Source organism: Dromaius novaehollandiae, chromosome 2, assembly GCF_036370855.1.
Source record: "Dromaius novaehollandiae isolate bDroNov1 chromosome 2, bDroNov1.hap1, whole genome shotgun sequence".
NCBI lineage: Eukaryota > Metazoa > Chordata > Aves > Casuariiformes > Dromaiidae > Dromaius > Dromaius novaehollandiae.
In genome coordinates this window covers 118532641-118551170 of record NC_088099.1, presented here as the reverse complement: position 1 = coordinate 118551170, position 18530 = coordinate 118532641, and the positions used below count along the sequence as shown (strand labels likewise).

The following is an 18530-nucleotide window of genomic DNA, read 5'->3' as shown; positions in this document are numbered from 1 at the left end:
GGCAGGCATACTTTGGAGCACTAAACTGCTTTCATCTTTGACATTTCTTCCAGCTCTCTTTCTTTATTCTGCTCTGGCTTTGCTTTGCAAGGCCTGAACAGCTGTATCTCTGCACAAGATTACGTTTCCCTCCTTATCTGGGTACCTAAGCAGGCAAAGGTGTTTGAACCTATAAGCCCAATGCTCTTTGAGTACAGATCTAAACAAAGTGTTAAGGAATTGTAACAATATATATTTTGGATATATTGGCAATACAGCGGCATTGCTCAGGATTTGGTCTGTGCTGTATCACACATTTATTACAACTGCTCATGCCTTTGAGCTTCTACGGTACGGTCCTGTGACATGTCCAACACACATCACTCAGAGCACGTGCATATGTTTCATGTTTATGTCACTATATCCATATAAGCACTGTTATGAGGACTAAGTAAAGGTTACTGGATCACTCCACTTCTAAACCTTTGTGCTAGATGCTTTCTGACTTCTGCAATGCACTCTGGACTGGAATTTGTGAAGTTTGCTGTTTGAAGTTTCTATCCAGGAAAGACCCATTTGCAGATGACTATTCATTTGGTTTTGAGCTCAAGAAGATTAAAGAGAGATACACTTTTCTCCATTAGTAGAAAATTACTGTTATTGCTTTATCTTTCGAAAATAGTGGTGGCATCAAAATGGTTAGAGAGAGAGAAAGCCGAAATCTAGCAAGAAGGTTGATATCATATAAATAGATTATTTACTTATTCTTAAGACTTGTTCAATAGAGTCAAGAAAGAGCAACTGAATTTTGCACTGCAGATCACATCCTAGATCCAAGTTAAAACACAGAAAGGATGATTTTAGCAAAACAGCCCAATACTTCATTAATTGTCTGGTAAAATGTGTACTGTGTAAGGTAAACCCAAGGTAAGCTGAACTGTCATACCTAGCTTTGGTCCACTGAAAACCCTACACACAAAGGGCACAAAACTCCTATGAGGAAACCAACCCACACTAAGAGAGCCGGACTTTGAGACTTAACCATTTCTGAGGCGGTTGCATCTTTAGCGATTTCAGCGCACGGATGAACCTGCCCTTCTGCCTCTCTTTGGACAAACGTTTCAAAATGACAGGAACTGCACAGGACAGGGCATTTGGTCACACGCTATTTCTCAAATAATACGTGAGACTCTTCCTCCACCCACAACCGTCGATATACAAGTGGTATAACAAGGTGCCTGGCACAGGAGACCAGGAGGAACTCGGCAAAGGATGCTCAGTGACAAGAAGGAGTTGAACAGCTCCAGATAACATAACACAGACCTCCTCTCTCAGCCTGGAGCAATAGCCCCAAAGCAACAGTCTTGGCTTCAGCGTTGCCTGATTTTGGGCATAGATACCAAATAATTATCTACATTTTAAACAGCAAAATACTTAACACTGGAACAGCCATGACAGTAGTGACTACAGATAGAGTTTAAAATAATAATCATAAAATATATTACAGACATGTAGAAAGAAGTTCTCAGTTTTAGCAACACTTGTCCCTGTCTTCAATTAGGCCCAATGGTTTTGAACATGTGTTGTTGTTTGACTATGAGGAAGCTGTTTTCATTTGTCTCCGAGGCAACAACTACTACCTCATAACTCAGTAAGTATCTAAAACTTAGACGTATCATTAGATAAAGATACATCTGACCCTAAAGTAGTCAAGTCCCTTTATAAATCACATGAATTGTTATTAGAAAGTATCACAAAGTTTGTGAGCTCAGTGTAGTTTACTGGAAGGAAGGCTGCAAGCATACGAAACATACAGTTCAATTTATTTTACTGATTTAAAACATAACACATTACGAATTCCAGCAATGGAAAATATAATTTATTCCTTACAGATATTTAATGATGTAATTATTTAGATATTCCTCCATTCTCCAGAGAGGGCAAATACAGAGACAGCTGCAATCAACAGATCATTTTATTATTCAGAAAATGTGTAGCTGCACCGAGTTCTAAAGTCCTAGAATTATCAACACCACCAGGTTGAAAGAGAAAATATGGAAAACCAAATGCGTATCCAGGACAGGAAAATGGAGTCAAAATTTATTTTGGCTAATAACTTCCATAACTCTTGCAATGCCACTTGATGATTTGTTTGAAGGCTTTTTGTTCTTTTGTTACTAGCACAGTCATTGAAGGATTTTTGCATATTATAACACTGATTTCCATAACTCTGGCGAGGGGAGGAAGTAAAATGGTTGAGACGGTACTTGGAGAAACAGAGAAGTAAGGACTACCAAGCAGCGTGAAGCACCTCGTTCTCGCTGTAGTGTGGGGCACCAATGTTTGCTCACAGGAGTAACATCTTCCCTCAAAATGCCGTTTCTCCACTTAGTACAGAAGAGCAATGGGTGCAGGACAGAAACAGAGGCAAGTCATCCTGGGTCGTGTCCTACACCTATGTAAAACTGCAGCAAAATGCTCGCTGGCATGAGCGGGATCCGAATGTAGTTCCTGGTTTCTTGCATCAAAGTACGCGGTCAGCCAAAAATGTCCTGTCATCCTCTGCCCCTCTCATCCTGCCTCCTCCCCGAAAAGGGCACAGCTCCAGGCCCCCAAAAAACAGAGCGTAAGACTTCCAGTGATAACACACATGCTTTTAAGTTACTGGATTCCCATTGCTTCGGTTTGTTCTTGCCATTACACTTATGCTGCTAATGACAAGCTGATGACAAAACTTTTGGCACAAATACCCTCTAAATCAAGAACATTATAAATACACTATTTTTTATACATTGCAGGGCCCTGTAGAGAGACCGTGTCACAATGCCAGAAGTTACTTAAATGGTGCGCGTGGGCTTGCGAAAACAACCCCCCCACAAAGCTTCTCCTCCCTCCGGGCAGCTACTCTGGCAAGTGAATAAATAATCACATCATTTGGTGTCCCAGACTCTGGAAACTAAGCGTAACTATCATGATGTTTACTGGCCGACTGGAATCGAACTCTGTAATCCAAGCACAGGCACACTGGTGCCCAAAAGCAATTTTCTCGTGTGTGTGCTTTTTCCTTCCACCCTTCGAGTTTATTTTTGTCTCTGAAGAAAAGCTGGACTCGACTCTCGCAAACTCCCAACGACTTCCTAAACTTTCCGTAATGTCCTTTGATGTTTTCATCGTAGCTATTCCCCAGTGTGTAAAGGCTCTGCCTTTTGCTGTAAGGCTATCAATTTTCATAAACAGGAGGCTTTCTTGTGAACCTCCTAATATAGCTTTACTCGGTTACAACCACAGCAAGTTGACAATCTGCTTCTTTATTAGATTTTAAAGGTGCACTGTCTAATATCTCACTCACAACTTTTCAGGACAGGGTCAACTGATAGAATTTGCATGTTTCACCCATTTAAAACAAAAAGAGGAGGAGAAAAAATGAGAGAGAAAGAGGAAAAGAATTCAAGTTTCAGCTTGAACAGATGCAAGGCAAAGACCAAATATTTTCCAGTCGGTGGATGCTGAGGAGAAATATGCCAAATACATTTCACAAGCCAGTTAAGCCTCTACTGGCACCTAATCACTGCCAGATGTTTAGAAGTAACACCAAGAACATCACAAAACGCTGGCAAAAAATAAACAAACAAATTAAGGAAAAATAAATGTCTTGTTCTGGGGACAGCAGAGAGGAGGGAGGGAGAAAACAAAAGGTAGGTGCCGAGCAAAAACGTGCTGGGGAGAGCAGAAATGACGAGAAGAGGGGGGACCCAGGGACAACTCCGCCGCCCGGGGCAGATTTTTGGCGCTCACCAGCGCAAACCACTCCGGGGTGCCGCGGCAGAGCCCCGGGCGTGGGGCCTCGCTCGCCCGCCCTCTGCACCGCCTGCGTGCGCCCTGCCTGCACTCTGCCCGCACCCTAACCTGCCCGCACCCCGAATGCTCCCTGCCCTGCCTGCACCCTGCGCGCATCCTGCCCGCGCCCTGCCCTGCGCGCCCCCCGCGCTGCCTGCACGCTGCCTGCACGCTGCCCGCATCCTGCCCTGCCTGCACTGTTCGCACCTTGCCCGCGCCCTGCCCGCACCTTGCTCGCCCTGTCCGCTCCCTGCCTGCACCCTGCCCGCACGGTGCCCTGCCCGGTGCCTGCCCGCACCCTCTCCGCTGCCTGCCCGCACGGTGCCCGCACTCTGCCCTGCCCGGGGCGGCCGCGGCGGCGGCGCACGTGTGCCCGCGGCGGCGGCGGCGGCGGGGCCGCGCTCCGCGCCCTACCTTTCATCTTGGCGCCGGGGCGGGTCACATAGGACGGGGGCGGCGGGCGGGGGCGGGCGGCGCTCCCTGCGCTACTGCCGGGCCATGCCGGGGCCGGGGCCGGGGCCGGCGCCGCGTCCCGCGGGCCCTGCTGCGAGCGCCCGCCCGCTGCCGCTGCCGCCGCTGCCGCCCGCGCTCCCTGCTCGGCCGCCGGCGGCACCGCGCTCTCGCCGCCAGCCCAGCGCGGCGCGGCCCGGCCCCGCGGAGCCGCGGCGCGGCCCCGCCCTCCCTCCCTCCGCCCCGGGGAAGGGGCCGCGGCCGGGGCCGGGGCCGGGGCCGGGGCCGGGGCCGGGGGCCGGGCCGGGGCGGGCGGCGGCGGCGCCCCCGTGCAGATGTGCTGCGGGCGCCCCCGGCAGCAGCCCGGCCGAGCCCCGGCCCGGCCCCCGCCGGTCGCCCACCCGGCGGCGGGGCGGCTGCCGCCTGGGAGAGGGCTTTGCGGCGGGCCTCGCCGGCACACGGAGCGAGCGTAAAGCCACCCCTGGTGCCCAACGAGTGTCGGCCCGCGGTGGCTCTCCAAGCCACGCCGCCTCCCCGGCGCGCAGAAGAACGCCCGCCGCACAGCCCGTGTCTGCGCCTACGGCCGTCGGTCGGAAAGACGTTGCGGGGCATGCAAAGGTTGGCGCAAGCGCTTGGGGGAAGGCTGCGGGTAGTCCTGTGGAAGTCAAGGGGACTGCTCACAGTGCATAAATTCAAGAATGTGTGTAAATATTTGTGGGACTGCGGATATAAGGGCAAGTCATCTTTTATTTCTCTAGTTCTGGAAGTTGCCAGGAATAGTGGATCATTTCTAGTCTCCTGTTTTCATGAAAGGCACGCATTGATTTTCTGCAGACCTACCCCTATTCGGGCTATCGATGACAGTGCTAAGCGTCTGTGATCCAGCTACAACTATTGATATCAATTTTGGCGAAGCAGTATTAGCACGATATGCACCACTTCTTTCTGGAGCCATCCAAAATAGCGAAGACACCAGAGAGCCTTTCCCATCTCAGAAAGCAGATGCACACAAATTTGCCTCAGCTTTGCCATTAGAGGTATCACAATGCGTTAAATGGTGGGAAACCCAAAGAAATGATTGTGCCACATGGTCTTTTCAGCCAGCGGATGGCTCCAATAATGGTCATAGCGTAACAAAAGGATTATGGTGCAGTATCGCATTAGTAGTTTAATACCAGGCCAAAAAGCACTGGAAACGTGTCAGGTAGAATCTCGCATAGACAAGGGACATAGGATTAAATTCACAAAAAGTGATACATGTAAAGCAAAAATTAAAGAACAGATTTAGAAATCTGAATTCCTTCGGTTGATCTGATGACTTGAATTGACCGACACTTTAGTGAGTTTAGCTGACTCAGGATTAGTACCTATTCTCTTTCAATTTGCTATTGCCAAAAATACTTGGTATCAATTGTGGGTCGCTAGTGTAGTAACCACTTCTTACTTTAAAGCAGAGCTCAAATATCAGAGAGACTTGACTCAGCTTTTAATTTACACTACAGTAGTTGACTGGATTGTCTGGTTTTTGTATGAGCCATGAGTAAAAAACACTTAAATCTGAACATAGTCATCAGGTAATTAAGAATGTCCTTTAGTGTTCTGTTGGATTAGGACAAAAGCACTCACAACGTTTATGAGACAGATTAATGCTTGATCAGTTGTGTGATTTTTTTTGGATCCCAAGTTATCTTATAATTTCTATTTTGAAGAAGTGATATTGTTCAGTTCCCCAAACTAAAAGCTAGCTAGAGTCTGATCCAAAGCCTGTAAGCATGTTTCCAAGAGGAAATCTTTCCAATAATTTTCATGGACTGTGGATGAAACCAGTAATGAAGAGGTATAATTTCTCCAAAGGAAAGTACTTTGGTTTGAAAACACGATACCAGATGAATTTTTTTTCTAAAAAAAACCCCATGACTTTAAAATTTTGACATCACAGAATGTACTGGGCAGGAATTTAGAAAATTCCTCAACCGTAGGAGCTACTGACGCTTTTATAACACCTTAGTGAGCTGAAGGATAGCAACCAAAAGATTGCTGAGACTTTCAATGAGTGAACTGCTGTGTCTGAGGAAAAAATATGCCTTGGCAATTTAAAGAAAAATGAGTATTTTGAACTCAAACACAAATTTATGATTGATTCATTAGGCCTGAAATCTAACTCCATTCTTGTCATTTTAAAATATGAATTAATTCATGTACATAGTGTGGCACTTCATATTTCTAAATTGTGCTTTTATATTCTCTTTTGCTTATGTGAATTGTATTCCATGTTGAAATTCTTGTAAATATTTTGTATATTTAAATAACTGATGAGCTTCTAACACTAGTTTAAAAATCTATACATTGGTAAAGAAATTCAGAAAAGTCAAGAACTGTTTCATGTGTCAAATCTTTCTGCTAAAATATTAGGGGAATTAGGCATTTTTTGTTTCAGTTTCTGAAGTAAGTGTTCCTTCTTCTCACTGGACCTTCTCCATCTACGCATAAGAAGGTATTGCTATTAGATACTATCACTATCCTTATCAACTCTTAAAATTTGTGAATCCACAGGAAGTGAGCGCAGAGTATGTTCCATGGAGATGGGGTAATTGAGCAAGTACAATTAATGAGCTTCTAGTTTGTTTTACAGACTTAGAGTGTTTTAAGTTGAGTTCCTTCTCTCTGAGGTTTATTGATGTTAGCATATACTCTCTCCATCAAACCAGGCTGATTAAACAGATGGGAGACTTCTAGAAGATCAAAAAAACACTGAGTAGCATACTTTAGAAATACTGGCTTTAAAAATCAGCAAGAGGATGTCCCTTTCCATCCCTAAACAGATTCTGTGCTCCAGTCTTTTCTCCATTTTTCTCTTTTTCAGTTGCTGTTTGCACAGCTCCCAGATATTATAGGTCTTGTTGGATGCATGCTCTGAAAATGATGGTCTGAAGAAGTACCTCCAGCGGAAACCTGTCCTGCGTTTATCCTCGCTCTGTCCACCCCAAGGTACCTGCAGGAGGCAGGTTGTGGACCACAGTTTTTTGTAGGGCTGCTGGTGTACCCTGGGGCAGGACACGGCAAAGGCAGCGGGGCAGCGCTGCGACGGACAATGCCGTCAGAGACATGGCAGTCCTCGTGGCACGTCCTTCCAACCAACCTGCGGGGAAAGTTTTGCTGGAAATGCCATCACAGGCCCCAAAGTTTGAACTGTTTCTCATTCGGAGCGAAACCAGATTGTTCCACAAAGGCTGCTCACAGCTAAACTGTGTTGTTTTCCCAGTGCAGCTGGGATGCAGCTGGTGCATCTTTCCCTTCCCATGTGAGCTCTGTGCAGAAGGAGGCTCAGCCAGGAGGAGGCTGAGAATTGCTCAAAGACACAGCCTGTGGCCTGAAAAGAAACTGAACTCAGTTTTCCCAAATTTCAGCCCTCGCTATGTGCTGATACCTGAGCGTACTTGGTTCCAGCTAAGAAAAGTAGCGTCTCTCCAGCACCAGGCAACTTCTCCATTGCCTGGACTTCAGACAGATGCTGACCCTGAACAACCAAACCATGTGCTGCTCATGTGCTAGAGCCTTCCCTCTTATTTCTGCTCAGATGTGAGCTCTCTCCTGAAGCTGGATCTCTCTGACCTTAAGTTGTGTCTCCATTTCTTACTATATGGGGATCAAGGAATAGTCCTACAAGCTGTGTGTAAAAACAGATTACATAACAGGGCACAACATGGAACCAATATTGCCCAGTCCTAGGCCTCCACAAGCTTGAACTTTTCATGTACTCTTTCATAGTTTTCAAGTTTCATTTAAAGCTGTGGTGAAATTTGCCAAACCTGATTACACTTCTTCTCTGACTAAAAGCACTGATGTCCTCAGAAAATGTTTCAAGCATATTTTCATATTCTTATATTTTTAGGAATCTGCTGGTATTTAGGCTGCATTCTAAGAACATCTGATTTCACAGAAATACTGCATTTTAGAGACTTTGCTGTTATCCTAGTTCAGGACATAAATTATGAGGTCTGTTTTTTCAACAGTATAACAATACCTTGCTATTGCAACATGCTGTCATGGCAGTCTGTCACAAAGTGATCCCCTATTGCAGCTAGATTCAGATTCAGAGAAGGTGTAGAGGGTCTAAACAAATTGTGTTTGTTTAGAACTGTTTACATCCATTTAATATGGCTTGGTTGTATGGAAGTCCAAGCTATGACAGTTTATTCACTCCTCTGTTCTCCAACCGTAAGCTATTGGACTGTTTGGCGAGTCTTAAAACGATGCTGGAAGCTTTGGTCCGTGCACATTAAGGTACATGTGTAGTTCTCTTCTGATTAGCAGTCTTCTAATTTCCTGAGACCAAGTGCAGTAAGAACAGCAACAATTTAATACAAAAATCTGTAAAAGAATTGAATGCACCATTGGAGAGAACCACATGTGACACAAGAACCATCTGTGGAAGATCATTTGTCTAAAGTAAGTACCATTTGGGTTCAATACAAAATGTTCATTTGAAAAGTAAAAGTTGAGGATTATAACATATTTTCATGATAAATCTTTTTCTCCACAACAATTTCATACTGTTGTTAATGACCATTTTGGATCTATGCCTAGAGCAAAGATATTATCCTTGGATCTGGTAATGAGTTTGTAAATGATCCTGAACAAATGGTGAAGAATTATTTACTAATAATTCTGTTCAATCCACAGATGAGCCTTTTCTTAATCGAGGTAATTATCAGCATAATTTGAGAGTATTTAATTATATAGACTTGTCTCTGACAAGTGAGTTTGTTTTTTGTTTCCCCTTTCCAATTTTGTTCATTAACTGGGAAGCTGAAGGAGATTCTGAAAGCAGCAGAACACCTGGTTATCTTTCAGTGTAACACAGTTATTCACATACTGACTTCTGTTCTGCGTATTGTTCGAATGTTGATCATGCTGAAGTCCATGCCCCATTTCACTTCTCTTTTGATTGTTGTGACCTTTTTCTTTTAGAAACTGTACTTCTTGGAAGGATAACCACCTAAGTTCTAGAATAGGCTGGACAGTCATGTTGCCCTAAATGTGAAGAAAACAAAATGCTGGAATGCAGTTAAAAGTACAGATATTATGATTACCTGCAGATGACATTTAGGGACCACTGTTTTATATTTTTGATATTTGATGAAACTCATCATTATGTTTCTTTCATATTTCAAATCAAGAGTGATTATTTCCAGTTCAGAAGTTTGGGAAATTCTATTCTGGCAATTTATAGACCATAAATTTCCTTGCACATTATTTTGTCGAAATTACTGAAAACAATTGTTGCTGTTGAGTCTGCTGAATATTTAAACCAATAAAATAGTCAACTTTTGTGCACCAGAATGTCACATAATGAAAAGTAATTCTATCACTATTAGAGTAAAATCAAGACCAAATAATTAGTGCCAGATTTTATTAAGGTGCTTGCATAAATAGCTTTTTATACATTAGTAATAAAATATCGTTTGGGCATAATGTTGGTTTCTTTCAGCACATGCAGCAAAATAATTCTGATTTCCTCTTCAGAGTACATTTTTGCCCATGGTCTAATAGAGTCAGCTCTTTGGCTGGATAGCAGGAGTATATCAGAATGATATCGGCCATGGTGTGGTTCACGTTCATGGAAGGAGGAAAACAAGAGAAGACACATTTTGTAATGTTTTGAGAATCTCCAAATGCCAATATCATTTGGCTTCCTTTTACCCTCAGCAAGGAGCCAGGGAAGCAGCAACCTGTCTCCCTTGCAGAAGTGGGCCCTGTCAGCCCAGAAAAGCGCTCCTGTGGCTGAAGTCATGCATTTCATGTGCAATTCGGAGAGAGACGGTTGTGTTATGCATGCTCCTGCCTAGCTGTGTAAGTGCCCCTAGAGGTGAGGTGTTGAGGAGAGGTGCCTTTGCCAGGCCCTCCCACAGTGGAGGGAGAGGGAGCTGGTGTAACCTAGTCCTTTATGGGGCATCTACAGTGTGTGGCTCAGTCCAGCTGAGTCTTTGCCCAGAATTCGCTGGTTCTGTTAATACAGGCTCACATGGCACATCCAAATACATCATTTCTGGTCATCCTCACTTCTTACCTTCCACTGCAGACCGCAATCCAACAGAGGCTAAGCTACTATGCCTTGCATACTGCTTGGCCACAGAGGAGGAGCACAGCAAGAAAAACAAATGAAAAGACAGTGTATCCTCCCTACTTTAACACTATTACAACTTATTTTGGCTTCTCAGCACATAAGTTACACCCACCAAGACTCCCTGACACTTCAACAAGTGGGTGTAAGTAGGTCCAGGGGAATATTAAATTATGACTCCTCATCTCTGAATTCAGCCCAAAAGTACAGAAAAACTTTGAAAATCAGGATTGGAATGATTCCAATGATTAAGTATTTTGCTTACCATGTAGAACACATCTGTAATTTATGTAAATTACTGTTTATGGAGAGCACTGAACCTTTGAAGTTTTGCTTGTTGGGGCATAATGACAATAACTCATAGCCACTCTAATAAGTATTTTTAGTCTTATTTACTAGGGTTACATTGGTCTTGCTTTTTAGACTAAACAGACTTCAAAAGGAATAGATGAACTGAAAGATAGGTAGTGATAAATAGTCCCTTGTATATTCTGAGTTCATATTGTCAACAGTTGCTTCTGATGCAGTATTTCTGTATTCTTTCACATAGATTATATGCCACTAGGTAGCCACTGAAAATATTAATTAGAGCTTTGGAGAGATACCATGTCTTTTTCATGGTATCAGACTTCATAAATACTACACACAAATAATTGTTGTCAAAAAACATTACTAAGGTTGTGAAGCGAAGCACTCCAGACCTAGGACATGCCAGAAGGAAGATTGCCTGTGTGATCTTAATTTTTCTGTATATGTTTGAAATTATTGATCAGACATTTATTCTCACTGATAAAAAGTATTGATCTAGGATTTAGGTTTCGATATATTAATTTTTTGTCTAATAACCCTCCTTTATTCAGTACAGAGAATGGACTGAACTCATTTAACAAACAGCTATTCAGTATTTTATTTTCTCTTCATTATTACTCTAGGTCCCATTCACTGCAACATTCAAGCTCTGCTCTGAAGATAAAATTATTAATTTCCTCTATGCCTGTCATCAGTGTAGCATTTGTATATTTCCCAAATGTTAATTAATCTTTGCAAACATCTTTGCAATCAAAAAGGAGTATTATTACCACTATTTTATAGGACTGAGCTACAGTAAGATTAAAATTAAAAGTTATCTTCTCATATGAAGTCTTTCATTTGAAATGCTTTGATTTCTCAGAGTACCCTGTATTACAGCCTATGTTTCTGCCGTGGACCCAGGGGCACTTTCCATCTTCCACTTCGTAAGTCCAGCTAAAAACCCTAGCCACATCCCCACAAGACCAAGCCAAACATTAAGCTGCCTCCGCCCTTCCCTCCCTGCTTTCCATGCATATGAAACCTGCAAAAAAGCAATCCTGCCATACACTGAGCCAAATCCCATATCTGGATGGCTGCAAGATCAGGACGTTAGGTGAACTGCATATAGCACATACCCTACGATCCAGACACAGTCACACACATTTCGTATGTTTGTAGGTGAGGTTGCCATTGACTTCCATTGCAGGTGTGAGTACTCAGCCCTTCTGCAAATGACACCACAAGATTCCTGTCAAGACTGATGAGAAAAACATGGGTAGTGATGGACTAGGATCGGTTGGATGTTGGCGAGTTGCTCACATCACATAGGAATTATTTCCTGTGTGAGATGTGAACTCTCTGCAGAGATCAGTTCTTTAGCACTGAAGCTACCTTCTTTGAAAATAAGAATTTCTCTGTTTTCTTGACTCTTGTACCCCGTTTCTCTCACACACTTTTTAACCTATACAACAAATGCAGCTGAACTCTTAAAGAAAGAGTTCCTCATGATACAAACCGGTGATATTTAAGTCTTGTAAAATGTTTTCTTCACTGTTCAGATTTTCACTGGGACAGGAAAAAAAGGCCATTCCAGACACAGACATTATTTACCCACCAAATTCTAGTACTCTGCTCCAAAGCCTGGGGAATGAGAGTTTTTAAAAGAAAATGCCCATAAGTTTTCAATATAGGCAACACTATATACATTTTCCCCTAGCTTCTTTCTTGGAAATGACTGCATTTTCCCCTAAAAATTATCAAGAAAGATCCAAACAAAAATCAGACAGAGGCATCCAGCCAGCAAGGGAAATTACAGCTAAAATGACTGAACTTTGGCGAAGTTATAAGGTCCTTATAATGGAAAGTATTGGGTAATCATAGTGAAAGGCCAGAAAAATGGATGAGGGATGAAGAGAGAATGACCATGATGGCCAGTGTTTTTAATCTTCCTTCTATCATGTAACCCTGTAAAGGGATAATATAACCAAAATGTGTTTGGAGATATCTGTGACAGGACATGAAGGGATGAGCTGATTATGACATTTGCTGTGTCAGTTGAGCCAGTCAGGCCTTCTACAAGCCATACAAAGTTTCCTCCCCATAGAAAAGTCATAGAGAGTTTTCTCCACCTGAGAAATATGAGAAGTGGGATAGGTGCATCTATCTCTCTCTGTCATCCACATAAGCTTACCTACAAGCCTACCTAAGCAATGAGAGAAAGTTTTTGGCTGCTGCTTCCAAGTTTAGGAAGTGCTACCTCCTTGGGATGCATATAGTAACACTTTGAAGTGCAGCGTTGTCATACTGTTGCATGTAATACTGTTTCCTTCACTAAAGGAGAGGGGGTATGCTTACTGATGGAGCAATTTTCAGTCAAAAACTGCCCAAATCAACCTGAACTGCAGAACAAGGGCATGAGCACCTCTTCACTCCAACTTTGCCCTGCACTATCCTCTGCCGCAACAGTGGAAGATCTGGAGATCTCTGGGGTTTCCTGGGCAATGGAAAATGGCAAGAGTAGGGAGGAGGGTGAAATGGAAAGCAGCAGTAGACACTGCATTCAGCCCATGTGTCATATGCAATGCAAGCAAGTGACATTTCCTAGGGGAAGGCAAACAAGAAAAGGCACCACAGGTACCACCTGACCACTATTCCTGGAGGTTTTTTGCAGGTTTAAACACGGAGGGGTTTGATTCTTCTGTTGTAATTAAATTTTCTGAGTTTAGGGTTACTAGTTTTGCACTGCATTAGACTTTTAAATTGGTTACAGGCAGCTGGTCTGCTTGTAATGTTCTTTTTTTCCCCCTAGAGATACTCACCTATGCAATAAAGTTCCATATTTCTATTTAGTAAATAGACGGTGTCAAAGTACTTGCAAAGAAATAAGTATCGAAATATATGCAGAAGTGCTTTAATGAAGTACCAGAGAACAAAAATCACTTGGAAACCTGACTTGTAACACAGATGCATTCAGGTTGGAGAGGACCTCAGAAGGTCTCTAGCCCAGCCTCTTGCTCAAAAGTATAGTCATCTGTGAGATCAGACCAGATTGCTCAGGGCTTTCTCCAGCCAGGTCTTCAAAACCTCCAAGGATGGAGACTGCATGACCTTTCTGAGAAACCTGTGCCCTGTCCTGGCTGTCCTCAGGGTGAAAAAGATTTTCCTTACATCCAGTCTGAACCTCTCTTGTTTCAGCTCATGCCCTTTGCCTCTTGTCTTCCCACCACACACCATTATGAAAAGCCTGACTCTGTCTTCTTCATAATGTCCCTGTAGGTACCAGGCAGCTGCTGTTAGGTCCTTTTGAAGCCATCTTGCCTTCAGGCTGAATAAGATTTCTCAAGAGGTCCCTGGCTCACTGCAACTGGTAATTTCTCTTCTCCTTGAACATTGCCTCTAGGCACAAAGGCCTGGGAGACCTTGTTGGAGAAGACTGAGGCTGAGAAGTCTTTGCTAAGCCTTATCTGCATCTGCTGTCATTTGCTCATATGCTACATTCAGCAGTGAGTCCACACTTTCCTTGTTCATCCTTTTACTGCTAGTGTAGTAGTAGAAACTCCTTGTGTTGCTCTTGGCATCCTTTGCCAGTTTCAGCTCTGAGCTTAGTTTTTCCTAACTCCATTCCTGCATTCCCAGGCAATATTTCTATATTGCTCCAATACCTTTCTTTGTTTTTACCTGCCCTTCCTTTCTGTATTGCAGCTCGTTCATGAGTTTCCTGTTTAGTCAAGCTGGTGTCCTGACACGTTTATTTATTTTTCTGAGTATCAAGATGGTGCATTTAAATACTTTGAGAGAGTCGTCCTTAAACACCCGCTAACCTCCTTGAGCCCCTTTGCCTTTCAGAACTGCCTCCCACAGGATCCTGCCTACCACTTCCCTGAATAAGTCAAAGCTTCCTCTCTTGAAGTCCAGGAACCCCTGCTTCAAAACCCATAAATACAGACACTTTTAATGCAATAAATCACAACAGTTGAACTGCTAGGCAGCTAAAAAGCAACCAGTTAAAAAAAATGACTAACATAGGCCAAAATCATAAAGTGCCATTTAAAGCCTAAATGACTGCAGCAGGCAACCCTTAACATTTTGTTTAATAGTTCCTGGTAATAAGCTAGTGTTGTTTATAAAGGAAAAGCATACAATGAAAGGATTACAGCACGTCTGCCATTGGCTTTGAAAACCAAGTAACATCCAGTGGTTAGTCTGAATGTTTGCCCCATTCAGCGCTTATGAAGAAACTAGGGTGTGTATTTCAGTATCACCTTGCTGCCAAGATGTGTAAAGCTAGGGCCACCCTATTATTTATTCCTAGCCTGTCTGGAATCTGCACTAGTGCTTTGGGTGTCTTTCCAATGTCATGGATTAACAAAGTGACTCATTGGTGTCTACTCCATGTGGGAAGACTTTCTTTAAGCTTCAGTTGCTGGGCAGGGTATAGTGGATCAGACTCAATTTTATATTTGCCACATTGGCATCCCAAATTTTTGTGACCTACCCGATCAGTCCTTTGGCCAGACAAGAGTCCACACAGTGCACATACTCTTAACAGCTGAGTATAAGACTGATTTATTTTCTTGGTTCTATCTGTCATAGTTTGGTCTTATTTGCCAGAGCAGGGAAATTTTGATAGGATTCCCTCAAAACAACAGTGAACATCAACAGTCTGTTGACAACAACATCATTATGTCAAAATAAGGTCCCAGCCACTGGAAGTGTATAAATCAGATCTCCTCAGTAGCCTGGCATTAAATGCCTACCTGTATTTTCCACATGGGCATACAGGAAGCTGCCCAACCGATTCTCTAAAGCCTGAAAAACAAAAAACAATGCTTCTTGCAGTAGGCATGTTCCTTCATTCTTTCAAAGAGGCAAATTTAGGATCTGTGCCTGGAAAGGCACATGGGAGGCTGGAGCAAACCCTTTGCACAGCTCTCTAAGGACCTACTCCATCATGTGGAAATTTTGGATCCAGTACTGGCCATTTCATTTGGTCACACCAAAGTGAGCTAGGTCTCCTCTAGCCCAGGACACAAATGGTGGTTTTACAATGTGTCTTCTTACCCACAGGCTGCCAAGTTTGCAAACCTGGAGCTCAACAGCTCATCTGAGTTCAACAACAATTCAATTTTTCCAAAGGCTTGCCAGCCTGCTTGGGAGCATTAACCACTCTGCACAGAGAGCTGGTCTGTGATCAGTAGCAGCTCATCAAACAGGTCCATGGTTTTGGCAGCATGTAAAATGGCTAGCACAAAGAGTTTGTACAGCTCAGACTATCAGATGCTCGCGGCAGTGCTCTTCTCTCCCTTAACCCCACCAGCCATTTCCTAAAAAGAATCTGCTAGGGATTTGTCCTCACAAATCTGCACCAGGTTAATATACATTAGGTGTAGGGTATTTGTGGCAATAGGATGAGGATGCTTTGAGCCAGTTTGCTTTGGCCTAGCTCACAGAAACAACAAGATATGCTGTGGTAAAGCCAGTTCATCTGTGTGAATCTGGTATGGGTCAGTTCACTTTCTGTTTCCCTCTGCAAACCTCCCTCAACCCAGCCAAAGAGCCTAACTTTATTTTATTGCATTGTATTTTACATATTCATAGTATTTGCTTGCAGTTAAAGAAAGCTGAGACATATAAGCCATTTTCATGTCATGTTAGCCCAGACACCATTTATTTCACAAAACTAAAATACAGAATGCAATGTAGCCCACTCAGTCCCACAGGAAAAGGGAGGAAAACATTTTGAGTTGCTCAAAATAACCGCAGGGAAATATAGTCCCATCCACATTCATTTCCAGAGAGGAATTTGAGGTTTGGATGATATATAAGAGAGGAATTACTGGGGGGAAAGGACTTCTCAGGCTCTGATGATAGTAGGACCTTCCAAAGTGCAGATGGATTTTATCATTTCTATAATTCTTCTAACCCTGAGTGTCTCATTTTGTGAGTGTGAACTGCCTCTTCTTCCCTGCCCCTTCCCTTTGGGCTCGTTTATCTTTGTGTATTAACACAATCATTAGCAGCAGCTCAGCGCCCCAGGGATGAGCGTGAGGACTGGCTGTATTTATTGGCTACAGAAATAACATTACCTTGCCCCTGAGAGGAACTGAGCTGCTGCCAGCAAATACAGTCAGCTCACTGATCCTTGGCTGTAATTACAGCTGTCTCTCATTTCCCCATCCTGTAGGGTGTGAGGTCCTTCTGAATAACTATAGTTTTTGGTAATCCTTCATGATCCCTTTGACCTTCTGGCAACCTTGGGATGAAGGAAGGGGACGCAGAAGTGCAACCTCCAATTTCAGAAAAAATGTGCAACATCTTCCATAAGAAGCGACATTACAATGAACTGACAGAAGGACAGTTCTAAACGTGTGTAAGCATCTGGAGAACAGTACTTACCTGTCCATACAAATGTCCTAAATAAGAAGTGGACGGTCTTTCTATCTGCACAGTTAGGTGCTTATCTGGGCACGTCCACGTACTCACATCCTTAACATCTTAGCACTAAGCTTTTAAAAAGAAAAATAATTACAGTAACACCCCACTTTTCTATTTATTCAAAAGACATCTTGTTATAGTGTTTGAGGTATTCATCTAGGGAAGAAGAGTTATTCATTTAGGAAGATGGCAGACCACAGATATCATCTTGGTCCAACTGAAGTCAGTTACAGTCGAATTTCAATTGATTTCAATGCATTTGATGTATATACTAGGTGCCTGTGAGGAACATTTTGGAGATAAGTTAAATCACGAACATGAGTTTTGCAACAGATATTTGAAAGAGATCGAGTCTGCAGCCCTTTTCATGTCCTGTTATAATGAATTCCCTTCCCAGTTCAACTTTTGATCCACCAGATATGAAAATCCTCTCTGCCTTGATACCAGGTACAATATATACTCCTGTGTTATGTGGCATGATCATGATCAAACTTGTGCCATGCAGCTAGCAGCAGACTGCTCCTGCAAGCCCTCCATCTCTTGCTGACTTTTATAGTTCCTCTATCACACAGTTACTGCAGGGAGTCATAATCCTGGAGAGAAATTCATCCACTGAAATAGCTATTCAGGCATGTGAACATCAGAGAAGAAATCTTGAAATGGATTTCTTATATGGTGGGGTCCAAATGTAAAGAATGTAGCACTGGGATGAGATCTGCTCTGCTAAGCAAGTGGGTTGCAGCATTTTATACCAGGGGAAGCTTTTTTCAGGGTGCTGCCTGTTCTCATAATGAGTTGCTCCCATCAAAAGTCATATCCGAATCTGAAGACTCTTGTGAAAACCCTGTGACTGCAGCCAATAATTGCAAATAACAAACGTGATAAGGTAGGTGGAAGTTCATCTTATATACACATGCAGGTAAACTGGACTGAGTGGATCATTTAGCGACAGTTTAAATTGCACAGTAAAGACTCTATTCTTGGTATTTTGTGGCAGCTTTCTGCTGCTCATACAGAACACCCCTATGACTGATATATTCAGGAAACATAAAATATTCACTCAGTTGTAGACCCTGGTGTTACAGAGTTAGCAGAATGACTCCAGTGATATGCTCTCCTCCTGCTATTGCTTGTAGTCTGTGATTGTGGGTTTCTTGTAACTGAACATCTTTAACTGTCTTATAAACTGTCAGCAGCTGATGTCTGATCTCATTTACACTCGTGGCCTAGAGAGATGTGCAGCCAGCCCAGGGCTGGGGAACTCAGAGATCACACGTGAAGAGCACGGTTACGATCCTGTCTGCTAAATGTTCTGTTGGAATTAACTGTTCATGCAGCCAATACTTTTGTTAATGTTTTTCTTGGCAAGAGTGAACTGAAATGTTTTGTATATAATTGCACAGTTTTACTTTGA

The 18530-nt window shown here is 43.1% G+C and overlaps 1 protein-coding gene and 1 long non-coding RNA gene across 2 annotated transcripts in view; one reads left to right on the top strand and one right to left on the bottom strand.

The window, feature by feature from the left end:
* Positions 1-4496, bottom strand: part of COLEC12 (collectin subfamily member 12) — a 100849-nt gene extending 96353 nt beyond the window's left edge. Inside the window, exon 1 of the mRNA XM_064507276.1 lies at positions 4231-4496. Within this exon, the coding sequence (XP_064363346.1) occupies positions 4231-4237 (7 nt within the window). The 5' untranslated portion in view covers positions 4238-4496. The remainder of the gene's footprint in view (positions 1-4230) is intronic.
* Positions 4497-4561: 65 nt separating this feature from the next.
* On the top strand, positions 4562-11524 carry LOC112996986 (uncharacterized). The gene is made up of 2 exons (XR_003262578.2): positions 4562-4884; positions 7130-11524. It is a non-coding gene; the product is annotated as an uncharacterized LOC112996986 (long non-coding RNA).
* The last annotated feature ends 7006 nt before the right edge of the window (positions 11525-18530 follow it).